The sequence below is a fragment of the Bos taurus genome, chromosome 25 (assembly GCF_002263795.3).
Source record: "Bos taurus isolate L1 Dominette 01449 registration number 42190680 breed Hereford chromosome 25, ARS-UCD2.0, whole genome shotgun sequence".
NCBI lineage: Eukaryota > Metazoa > Chordata > Mammalia > Artiodactyla > Bovidae > Bos > Bos taurus.
In genome coordinates, this window is record NC_037352.1 from 18,586,887 (window position 1) to 18,598,917 (window position 12,031).

The 12,031-nt window shown below is 40.3% G+C and overlaps 1 protein-coding gene across 7 annotated transcripts in view; it reads left to right on the forward strand.

Annotated features, from left to right (window-relative positions):
- The window catches only part of REXO5 (RNA exonuclease 5), a 70,021-nt gene that overhangs the window by 30,703 nt on the left and 27,287 nt on the right, over window positions 1–12,031 (forward strand). For all 7 annotated transcript variants that reach the window (XM_059881373.1, NM_001038154.2, XM_059881374.1 and 4 more), the window contains 4 exon segments: window positions 125–219; window positions 8,551–8,653; window positions 10,730–10,821; window positions 11,587–11,707. In XM_059881373.1, coding sequence (XP_059737356.1) covers window positions 125–219; window positions 8,551–8,653; window positions 10,730–10,821; window positions 11,587–11,707 — 411 coding nt within the window.

Consider the following 12,031-nt stretch of genomic DNA (forward strand, 5'->3'; position numbering starts at 1 on the left):
ACTTAGTTTTTCTAGCATATGAGCCTGTTATATCTATCTTAGATCTAAAGCCTTCTGTTCCCCAGTCCACTTATTTTTTCCTTTAACATAGGATGCTACTCATTCTATTCTCTTTTCTCCTCAGATGATACATCCATATGTTATTGATACATCATTGCTTTATGTCAGAGAGCAGGGCAGAAGATTTAAGCTCAAGTTCTTAGCCAAAGCTATTTTGGGGTAAGTTTTTTTGAATATTATAATATTATCCTGATAGACGGCATATAAGTTAGCATATTGTGTCTTATTTAAAGCATATTGCAAAAGGTCAGCCTCTCTGCTCTTCCTCTCTCTTAGTTTGTAAACATTATTAGGAATTCTGAGATCCTAACTTCAGAGAAAAGTATGACACATAAATGAAAAAACTTTGGGAATACAAAAAGGAGTTGCATTCGTAGCTGAAGGTTGATGGATAGAACTGGACAGAAAAGGCAGAAAAGTTACCCAAAAGTTTGAAACATAACATTCCTATATTGATAGTATCCTAGTACGTACAAATACATGTATAATGATGTTCATTATAGTGCGGTTTAAAATAGCCCTCAAATCTTCAGATATTCTACAAGACTAGTTAAATAAATTATGGTTAGTTGTATAACTGATGCTTTGTTATTGAATGTGATGATATGTGCTAATAGTTCAGTTCAGTTGCTCAGTGTGTCCGACTCTTTGTGACCCCATGGACTGCAGCACACCAGGCCTCCCTGTCCATCACTAGTTCCTGGAGTTTACTCAAACTCATGTCCATTGAGTCAGTGATGGCACCCAACCATCTCATCCTCTGTCATCCCCTTCTCCTCCCACCTTCAATCTTTCCCAGCATCAGGGTCTTTTCAAATGAGTCAGTTCTTTGCAGCATGTGGCCAAAGTATTGGAGTTTCAGCTTCAGCATTACTCCTTCCAATGAATATACAGGACTGATTTCCTTTAGGATGGACTGGTTGGAACTCCTTGCTGTCCAAGTGACTCTTAAGAGTCTTCTCCAATACCACAGTTCAAAATCATCAATTCTTCAGTGCTCAGCTTTCTTTAGAGTCCAACTCTCACATCCATACATGAATACTAGAAAAACCATAGCTTTGACTAGATGGACCTTTGTTGGCAAAGTAATGTCTCTGCTTGTTAATACACTCTCCAGATTGGTCATAACTTGTCTTCCAAGAAGCAAATATCTTTTAATTTCATGGCTGCAGTCACCATCTGCAGTGATTTTTACTGTGACTGTTGATGGAAGTAAAGTCTGATGTTATCAAGAGCAATATCTCATAGAAACCTGGAACATTAGGTCCATGAATGAAGACAAATTGGAAGTGGTCAAACAGGAGATGGCAAGAGTGAACATCGACATTTTAGGAATCAGTGAACTAAAATGGACTGGAATGGGTAAATTTAACTCAGATGACCATTATATCTACTACTGTGGGCAAGAATCCATGAGAAAAAATGGAGTAGCCATTATAGTCAACAAAAGAGTCTGAAATGCAGTACTTGGATGCAATTTCAAAAATGACAGAATGATCTCAGTTCATTTCCAAGGCAAACCATTCAATATCACAGTAAACCCAAGTTTAGCCCTGACCAGTAATGCTGAAGAACCTTAAGTTGAATGGTTCTGTTGAAGACCTATAAGACCTTCTAGAACTAACACCCCCAAAAGATGCCCTTTTCATTATAGGGGACTGGAATGCAAAAGTAGGAAGTCAAGAGATACCTGGAGTAAAGGCAAATTTGGCCTTGGAATACAGAATGAAGCAGGGCAAAGGCTGATAGAGTTTTGCCAAGAGAATGCACTGATCATAGCAACACCCTCTTCCAAAAACTCAAGAGAAGACTCTATACATGGACATTACCAATTGGTCAATACCGAAATCAGATTGATTATATTCTTTGCAGCCAAAGATGAAGAAGCTCTATACAGTCAGCAAAAACAAGACTGTAAGCTGACTGTGGCTCAGATCATGAACTCCTTATTGCCAAATTCAGACTTAAATTTAAGGAAGTAGGGAAAACCACTAGACCATTCATGTATGACCTATATCTTACGATTATACAGTGGAAGTGACAAATAGATTCAAGGGATTAGATCTGATAGAGTGCCTGATGAACTGTGGATGGAGGTTCGTGACATTGTAGAGGAGGCAGTGATCAAAAGCATCACCAAGAAAAAGAAATGAAAAAGGCAGAATGGTTGTCTGAGGAGGCCTTTTAAATAGCTATGAAAAGAAGCAAAAGGCAAAGGAGAAAAGGAAAGATATCAGCATCAGAATGCAGAGTTCCAAAGAATAGCAAGCAGACCTAAGAAAGTCTTCCTCAGGGATTAATGCAAAGAAATAAAGGAAAACAATAGAATGGGAAAGACTAGAAATGTCTTCAAGAAAATTAGAGATACCAAGGGAAGATTTCATGCAAAGATGCCCACAATAAAGGACAGAAATGGTATGGATCTCTCAGAAGCAGAAGATATTAAGAAGAGGTAGCAAGAATACACTGAAGAACTATACAATAAAGATCTTCACAACCCAGATAATCACGATCATGTGATCACTCACCTAGAGCGATCCTGAAATGCGAAGTCAAGTGGGCCTTAGGAAGCATCACTATGAACAAAGCTAGTGGAGGTGATGGAATCCCAGTTGAGTTATTTCAAATCCTAAAAGATGATGCTGTGACAGTGCTGCAGTCAATATGTCAACAAATTTGGAAAACTCAGCAGCAGCCACAAGACTGGAAAAGGTTAGTTTTCATTCCAATCCCAAAAAAAGGCAATGCCAAAGAATGCTTAATCTACCACACAGTTGTACTCATCTCACATGGTAGCAAAGTAATGCTCAAAATCCTCCAAACCAGGCTTCAACAGTACATGAACCATGAACTTCCAGATGTTCAAGCTGGATTTAGAAAAGGCAGAGGAACCAGAGATCAAATTGCCAAAATCTGTTGGATCATCAAAAAAGCAAATGAGTTCCAGAAAAACATCTATTTCTGCTTTATTGACTATGCCAAAGCCTTTGACTGTGTGGATCATAATAAACTGTGGAAAATTCTTCACGAGATAGGAATCCCAGACCACCTGACCTGCCTCCTGAGAAATATATATGCAGGTCAAGAAGCAACAGTTAGTACTGGACATAGAACAACGGACTGATTCCAAATCGGGAAAGGAGTACATCAAGGCTGTATATTGTCACCCTGCTTATTTAAGTTATATACAGAGTACATCATGAGAAATGTGGGACTGGATGAAGCACAAGCTGGAATCAAGATTGCTGGGAGAAATATCAAGAACCTCAGATGTGCAGATGACACCACACTTATAGCAGAAAGCAAAGAAGAACTAGAGAGCCTCTTGATGAAAGAGGAGAGTGAAAAAGTAGGCTTAAAGCTCAACATTTAGAAAACTAAGATCTTGGCTTCTGGTCCCATCACTTCATGGCAAATAGATGGGGAAACAGTGACAGATTTTATTTTTTTGTGCTCTAAAATCACTGCAGATGGTGGCTCCAGCTATGAAATGTGCAATAAAGGGATGTCTAAGATGTTACTGTTCATGGGGTTCTCAAGGCAAGAATACTGAAGTGGTTTGCCATTCCCTTCTCCAGTGGACCACATTCTGTCGGATCTCTCCACCATGACCTGCCCATCTTGGGTCGCCACACGGGCATGGCTTAGTTTCTTTGAGTTAGACAAGGCTGTGGTCCTAGTGTGATTAGATTGACTAGTTTTCTGTGAGTATGGTTTCAGTGTGTCTGCTCTCTGAGGCCCTCTTGCAACACCTACCATCTTGGGTTTCTCTTACCTTGGGCGTGGGGTATCTCTTCATGGCTGCTCCAGCAAAGTGCAGCCAATGCTCCTTACCTTGGACGAGGGGTATCTCTTCACTGCCACCCTTCTTGACCCTCAACGTGGGATAGCTCCTCTAGGCCCTTCTGTGCCCGTGCAGCCACGGCGTGGGGTTGGTCCTCCCGGCCACTGCCCCTGGCCTCGGGCGTGGGGTTCCTCCTCCCACCCGCCACCCCTGGCCTCGGGCTTAAGGGCATGGGGTATCTCCTCCCGGCCACCACCCCTGACCTCGGACATGGGGTAATTCGTCTCGTCTCCGCCCCTGACCTCGGACATGGGGTAGCTCCTCTGGGCCATTCCTGCGCCATCGCAGTCTGGCACTCTCGGCTGCTGCCCCTGACCTCGGACATGGGGTAACTCCTCTCTGCCACGCTTTGGCGTGCCCGTCTCAGCCGCCTGCGCTTTAGCGCACCTGTCACAGCTGCCTGCGCTTTAGCGCACCCGAACAGTATGAAAAGACAAAATGATAGGATACTGAAAGAGAAACTACCCAGGTCAGTAGGTGCCCAATATGCTACTAGAGACAGTGGAGAAATAACTCCAGAAAGAATGAAGGGATGGAGCCAAAGCAAAAAGAATACCCAGCTGTGGATGTGACTGGTCATAGAAGCAAGGTCTGATGCTGTAAAGAGCAATATTGCATAGGAACCTGGAATGTCAAGTCCATGAATCAAGGCAAATTGGAAGTGGTCAAACGAGATGGCAAGAGTGAATGTCGACATTCTAGGAATCAGCGAACTGAAATGGACTGGAATGGGTGAATTTAACTCAGATGACCATTATATCTACTACTGCGGGCAGAAATCCCTCAGAAGAAATGGAGTAGCCATCATGGTCAACAAAAGAGTTCAAAATGCACTACTTGGATGCAATCTCAAAAATGACAGAATGATTTCTGTTCATTTCCAAGGCAAACCATTTAATGTCACAGTAATCTAAGTCTATGCCCCAACCAGTAATGCTGAAGAAGCTGAAGTTGAACAGTTCTGTGAAGACCTACAAGACCTTTTAGAACACACCAAAAAAAGATGTCCTTTTCATTATAGGGGACTGGAATGCAAAAGTAGGAAGTCAAGAAACACCTGGAGTAACAGGCAAATTTGGCCTTGGAATACGGAATGAAGCAGGGCAAAGACTAATAGAGTTTTGCCAAGAAAATGCACTGGTCATAACAAACTCACTCTTCCAGCAACACAAGAGAAGACTCTATACATGGACATCACCAGATGGTCAACACCAAAATCAGATTGATTATATTCTTTGCAGCCAAAGATGGAGAAGCTCTATACAGTCAGCAAAAACAAGACCAGGAGCTGACTGTGGCTCAGACCATGAATTCCTTATTGCCAAATTCAGACTTAAATTGAAGAAAGTAGGGAAAACCACTAGACCATTCAGGTATAACCTAAATCAAATCCCTTATGATTATACAGTGGAAGTGAGAAATAGATTTAATGGCCTGGATCTGATAGATAGAGTGCCTGATCAGCTATGGAAGGAGGTTGGTGACATTGTACAGGAGACAGGGATCAAGACCATTCCCATGGAAAAGAAATGCAAAAAAGCAAAATGGCTGTCTGGGGAGGCCTTACAAATAGCTGTGAAAATAAGAGAAGCGAAAAGAAAAGGAGAAAAGGAAAGATATAAACATCTGAATGCAGAGATCCAAAGAATAGCAAGAAGAGATAAGAAAGCCTTCCTCAGTGATCAATGCAAAGAAATAGAGGAAAACAACAGAATGGGAAAGACTAGAGATCTCTTCAAGAAAATCAGAGATACCAAAGGAACATTTCATGCAAAGATGGGCTCGATAAAGGACAGAAATGGTATGGACCTAACAGAAGCAGAAGATATTAAGAAGAGATGGCAAGAATACACAGAAGGACTGTACAAAAAAGATCTTCATGACCCAGATAATCACGATGGTGTAATCACTGACCTAGAGCCAGACATCCTGGAATGTGAAGTCAAGTGGGCCTTAGAAAGCATCACTACGAACAAAGCTAGTGGAGGTGATGGAATTCCAGTTGAGCTATTTCAAATCCTGAAAGCTGATGCTGTGAAAGTGCTGCACTCAATGCCAGCAAATTTGGAAAACTCAGCAGTGGCCACAGGATTGGCAAAGGTCAGTTTTCATTCCAAACCCAAAGAAAGGCAGTGCCAAAGAATGCTCAAACTACTGCACAATTGCACTCATCTCACACGCTAGTAAAGTAATGCTCAAAATTCTCCAAGCCAGGCTTCAGCAGTATGTGAACTGTGAACTTCCTGATGTTCAAGCTGGTTTTAGAAAAGGCAGAGGAACCAGAGATCAAATTGCCAACATCCACTGGATCATGGAAAAAGCAAGAGAGTTCCAGAAAAACACCTATTTCTGCTTTATTGACTATGCCAAAGCCTTTGACTCTGTGGATCACAATAAACTGTGGAAAATTCTGAAAGAGATGGGAATACCAGACCACCTGATCTGCCTCTTGAGAAATTTGTATGCAGGTCAGGAAGCAACAGTTAGAAATGGACATGGAACAACAGACTGGTTCCAAATAGGAAGAGGAGTATGTCAAGGCTGTATATTGTCACCATGCTTATTTAACTTATATGCAGAGTACACCATGAGAAACGCTGGACTGGAAGAAACACAAGCTGGAATCAAGATTGCCGAGAGAAATATCAATAACCTCAGATATGCAGATGATACCACCCTTATGGCAGAAAGTGAAGAGGAACTCAAAAGCCGCCTGATGAAAGTGAAAGTGGAGAGTGAAAAAGTTGGCTTAAGGCTCAACATTCAGAAAACGAAGATCATGGCATCCAGTCCCATCACTTCATGGGAAATAGATGGGAAACAGTGGAAATAGTGTCAGACTTTATTTTTCTGGGCTCCAAAATCACTGCAGATAGTGACTGCAGCCATGAAATTAAAAGACACTTACTCCTTGGAAAGAAAGTTATGACCAACCTAGATAGCGTATTCAAAAGCAGAGACATTACTTTGCCAACAAAGGTTCGTCTAGTCAAGGCTAATGTTTTTCCTGTGGTCATGTGTGGATGTGAGAGTTGGACTGTGAAGAAGGCTGAGCGCCGAAGAATTGATGCTTTTGAACTGTGGTGTTGGATAAGACTCTTGAGAGTCGCTTGGACTGCAAGGAGATCCAACCAGTCCATTCTAAAGATCAGCCCTGGGATTTCTTTGGAAGGAATGATGCTAAAGCTGAAGCTCCAATACTTTGGCCCCCTCATGCGAAAAGTTGACTCATTGGAAAAGACTCTGATGCTGGGAGGGATCGGGGGCAAGAGGAGAAGGGGACGACAGAGGATGGGATGGCTGGACGGCATCACTGACTCAATGGACATGAGTGAACTCCAGGAGTTGGTGATGGACAGGGAGGCCTGGTGTGCTGCGATTCATGGGGTCGCAAAGAGTCGGACACGACTGAGTGACTGATCTGATCTGAAGATGTTACTGAGAAAAAATCTGGGTATTATTCTCCAATTTATAGATTAATCTCCATAAAATGGAGTTTCAGAAGAAGATTCAAAGATTTTGAGATATTGATATGATGTAGCTGTATGAGTGAGTAAAGTCGCTCAGTCGTGTCTGACTCTTTGTGACCCCATGGACTGTAGCCTAACCAGGTTCCTCCATCCATGGGATTTTTCAGGCAAGAATACTGTAGTGAGTTGCCATTTACTTCTCCAGGATATCTTCCTGACCCTGGGGTTGAACCCAGGTCTCCCACATTGTAGGTAGATGCTTTACTGTCTGAGCCACCAGGGAAGATATGTATTTTTACAAATTTTTTAAAATAATGAGACTTCTCTGGCATTTCGGTGCTTCCAATGGAGGGGGCACAGGCACCATCCTTGGTCAGGGAACTAAGACCCATATGCCACACAGTGCAGTCAAAAAATTTAAATAAAGAACTTTTAAGTATATAACAGACATGCGTGCATGCATGCAGAGTTGCTTCAGTTGTGTCCCTGACACAACTGTGTTACAGTTGTGACCCTGTGGACCGTAGCCCACCCGGGGTCTCTATCCATGGCATTCTCCTGGCAAGAATACTGGAGTGGGTTGCCATGCCCTTTTCCAGGGGATTTTCCCAACCCAGGGTTTGAACCTATGTCTCTTAACTCTACCTGCATTTTTAGGAGTGTTCTTTACCGCTAGCGCCACCTGGGAAGGCTGTATATTAGACACTTGTATACAAATAGAAAATTTCTGGAAGATAACTTTAAAACCACAGCTATATCTAAGAAATGAGACAAGGGATTGCCTAGGGAGTGAACCAGAGACTTTTTATTAAATAGCCATTGATGATGTGCTTACTGTAGACAAAGCCATTCCTGATCATTCTGTATTCTCAGAACCTTTCAGATCTTGGCATTAAGGAATAAACGAATCTTGATTGTTGTGATTCAAATCTAATTACTGGGATGCTAAAATTTTACATGTAGCTAGAACTTTGGGGTAGTTGAATGAATCTGTCATTAAAAATGCTCTCAGAACTTTCCTGGCCTTCCAGTGGTTAAAACTCCATGCTTCCAATGTAGGGGGTGTGGGTTCAATCCCTGGTTGAGGAATTCCACATGCCGCACCTCACAGCCACAAAATTAAAAAAAAAAAAAAAGAATGCTCCCAGTTATCTCAATTTTACCTTGACTTTCCAGGAAGGATATACAGTGTCCAGATAGGCTTGGTCATGATGCTACAGAAGATGCTAGAACAACCCTTGAATTGGCTCGATATTTCCTCAAGTATGGCCCAAAGAAGGTTAGTATCTTTGCTTTCCTTAAACTTATGAGACTAGAACAGTGTCACAAACCACCATATCCTATTTCTTTACAAAAATGGGAGTGTAATTCAAGGTGAACATATATTTGAAATTAAGATGTGTATCACTAGCATAATATAATGGTTAAATGTCTCTGAAGTTAGACTTAACCTGTTTTTCAGTAGGTGAAATGGTATATATTATAGGTGAAATGATATGTGATATCTAAGGCAATTTCTCTGAAGAACTTTAGTTTCTAGTTTTTAGTTTCTAGATCTGTAAAATGGGAACACACTTCTCTGGGATATTGGTGAGGGTAAATGAGATATTATATAGTACAATGCTCTTAGCACAGTGCCATGAATATATTAAGCACCATAAAGTGGTATTAATCATTATAGTTGATAGAATTCCAGTGGTTAAGACTCTGTGCTTCCATTGCAGGGGGCATGGGTTTTATCCCTGTTTAGGGAACTAAAGATCCTGCATGCTACTTTTAAGTCACTGTAACTGATGTTAATAATTGTGATAATTATAAATATCTACATAGATTTTTGCTCTCTTGGGGTAGCACTGTTTCAACAGCAGTTGCCACTTGACTTCTAGGAAGAACTGCATATCACTTGAGTAAAATCTAAGGAAATCTGAATTAAGCATAGGCTTTAGTTAATAACACACTGGAAAAGAATCTATAAAAGAATGGATATGTGAAAAAAAAAAAAAAGAATGGATATGTGTAACTGATTCACTTTGGTATAAATAGAAACTAACACAACATTGTAAATCAACTATACTCAAATAAAAAATTTAAAAAGAAAAAACTAACATCAATAATTGTGCCAAATATATAATACTAATCTAAGATATTAATAATAGTCGAAAATGGCAGTTGAATATGCTTGGGAACTCTATATTCTCTTTATAATTTTTCTGCAAATCTAAAATGATTCTAAGTAAGAAAACTTGTATCTCTATACACGAAAACTCCCAAAGGGCTCTCACTTTATGCAAAGAGAATAAACTAGAATACTTTTAATAATTTTGTATTAATATAATAAAGTCTTTTTTTCTTCATATTGCCATGAAAACTATTCTTTTATAGTTTCAAAAGATTGCATGTTTACAGAGAAGTAAGTTTTAAGTGACTTGGGAATGAATGAATTGTCACTGCTTTTCACTTAGCCCCGCTTGGTCCTTTCCCATATTCATGTTACATCAGCAGCTGGTAACAGATTGCCATTCCTGGCTAAGCAGCCAGACGCGATCTGGTAAGTATTGAACCCAGTCTAGGACTGTGGCATCAGCAAAGTTCACTGTCTACAGAAGCAAAGAACACCATTTGAGTAGGTTTTTCAGGTTTGAGCATTTTGTTTGTTTTGTTTTTTAGCCTCAAATACTTTCAGTTCAGTTCAGTTACTCAGTCATGTCTGACTCTTTGCGACCCCATGAACCGCAGCACGCCAGGCCTCCCTGTCCATCACCAACTCCTGGAGTTTACTCAGACATATGTCCATTGAGTCGGTGATGCCATCCCACCATCTCATCCTCTGTTGTCCCCTTCTCTTCCCGCCTTCAATCTTTCCCAGCATCAGGGTCTTTTCAAATGAGTCATTTCTTCACAACAGGTGGTCAAAGTATTGGAGTTTCAGCTTCAGCATCAGTCCTTCCAATGAATATTCAGGACTGATTTCCTTTAGGATGGACTGGTTGGATCTCCTTGCATTCCAAGGGACTCTGAAGAGTCTTCTCCAACACCACAGTTTAAAAGCATCAATTCTTTGGCTCTCAGCTTTCTTTATAGTCCAACTCTCACATCCATACATGACTACTGGAAAAACCATAGCCTTGACTAGATGGACCTTTGTTGGCAAAGTAATGTCTTTGCTTTTTAATATGCTGTCTAGGTTGGTCATAATTTTCCTTCCAAGGAGTAAGCGTCTTTTAATTTCACCATCTGCAGTGATTTTGGAGCCCAAAAAAGTAGTCTGACACTGTTTCCACTGTTTCCCCATCTATTTGCCATAAAATACTTTACAAGATACTAAATGATTTTTACCACTTTATTTTCTTTTAAGATTGCAGAACTAAATCTGGAGGCACTATTTAGTTACCAGGAAAGCCAAGAGCCAAGAAATACAGCAGAAGGAGTTCAGCGGCTAAACACAAGGTAATATTTTTCAGTTCTAAATAGTTACAAAGATAAATGGAGTATCTGATTGCTTATTTAACAACAAAACCTAGCAATTTCTTTTCTCCTTTTGAGTCTATTGAGAAATGTTTATCAATAATATGAGTAACATTCTTCCATTACAGAAACTATGGAGGGAAAACTACCATCTACTTCCCTGAATAGCATGCTTTTCTAATTTTCTGAATATATTGACGTGTCTTAAAATAACTCATTTTACCAAAAAAGTGAGACATTGAAATAACATTGAACTAAGTAGCATGAGAGGAGATATAGACTAGTGAGTATTTTGATTAAAGGAGTCAGCTATAGTCTTGATGTCTTGCCCAGATTGGGGAAAATACAAACAAAAAACAGATTCAGAAGGGATTTGTCTTTGCAGCCTAATAAATATATCAGATCCTTACAATCTAGCCTAAACTTTGATAAAGAGCTTTGAATATATTTTTGTTTATCCTTCCTCTCCCTGAATCAAGAGCAGCAATGACAAATATGATTTCTATAGTGGTGGAAATGTTCTGTACCTGTGCTATCCACACGTGTAAACCTTTTAGTACACGTGACTACTGCAATTAAGAAACTGAATTTTCATTTTATTTAATTTTAATTAAAATAACCACATGTTGCTAATTGGTACCATGTTAGACAGTACAAGTATAAAGAAGTAACTCTTGGGTTAGTAACTCTTGGGTTATTCCTAACCTCTTAACCTTGGGTTATTCCTTAACCTCTCCTTCTTTACAGTGTTTTAGAATGCCTGGATTCAGTGGGCCAGAAGCTCCTTTTCTTGACCCAGGAGGCAGATGCTAGTGCACTTTCTTCTTCCAAAAACTGTCAAACTATTAAGTGCCTTTCAAATAAAGAGGTAAGTGACCCACTGTGTCTTTGAAGGTTGTATTCAGAGTAGAGGGTAACATAACCCTTCGTAACCTATGCCAGTATCAAGCTGTTACTCATTAGCAACCTTGTGTACCATTAGCCAGTCTTCTGTCTCAAATTTTGTATGGAGCACTTTTAGTCTTAGTTACCCAATAGGAGCAGAACTGTCAGCTGCCAGTGTCTTTTTCCAGATTCTAGCAGGCCTGTGGCTTTGGCTATTGAATTTCTGTCTCTCATGACATTGGTAATTTCATTTTGGGTTTCCTTATAATTAGATTCAGGTTATGCAGACTGTATGTTTAGCCAGATC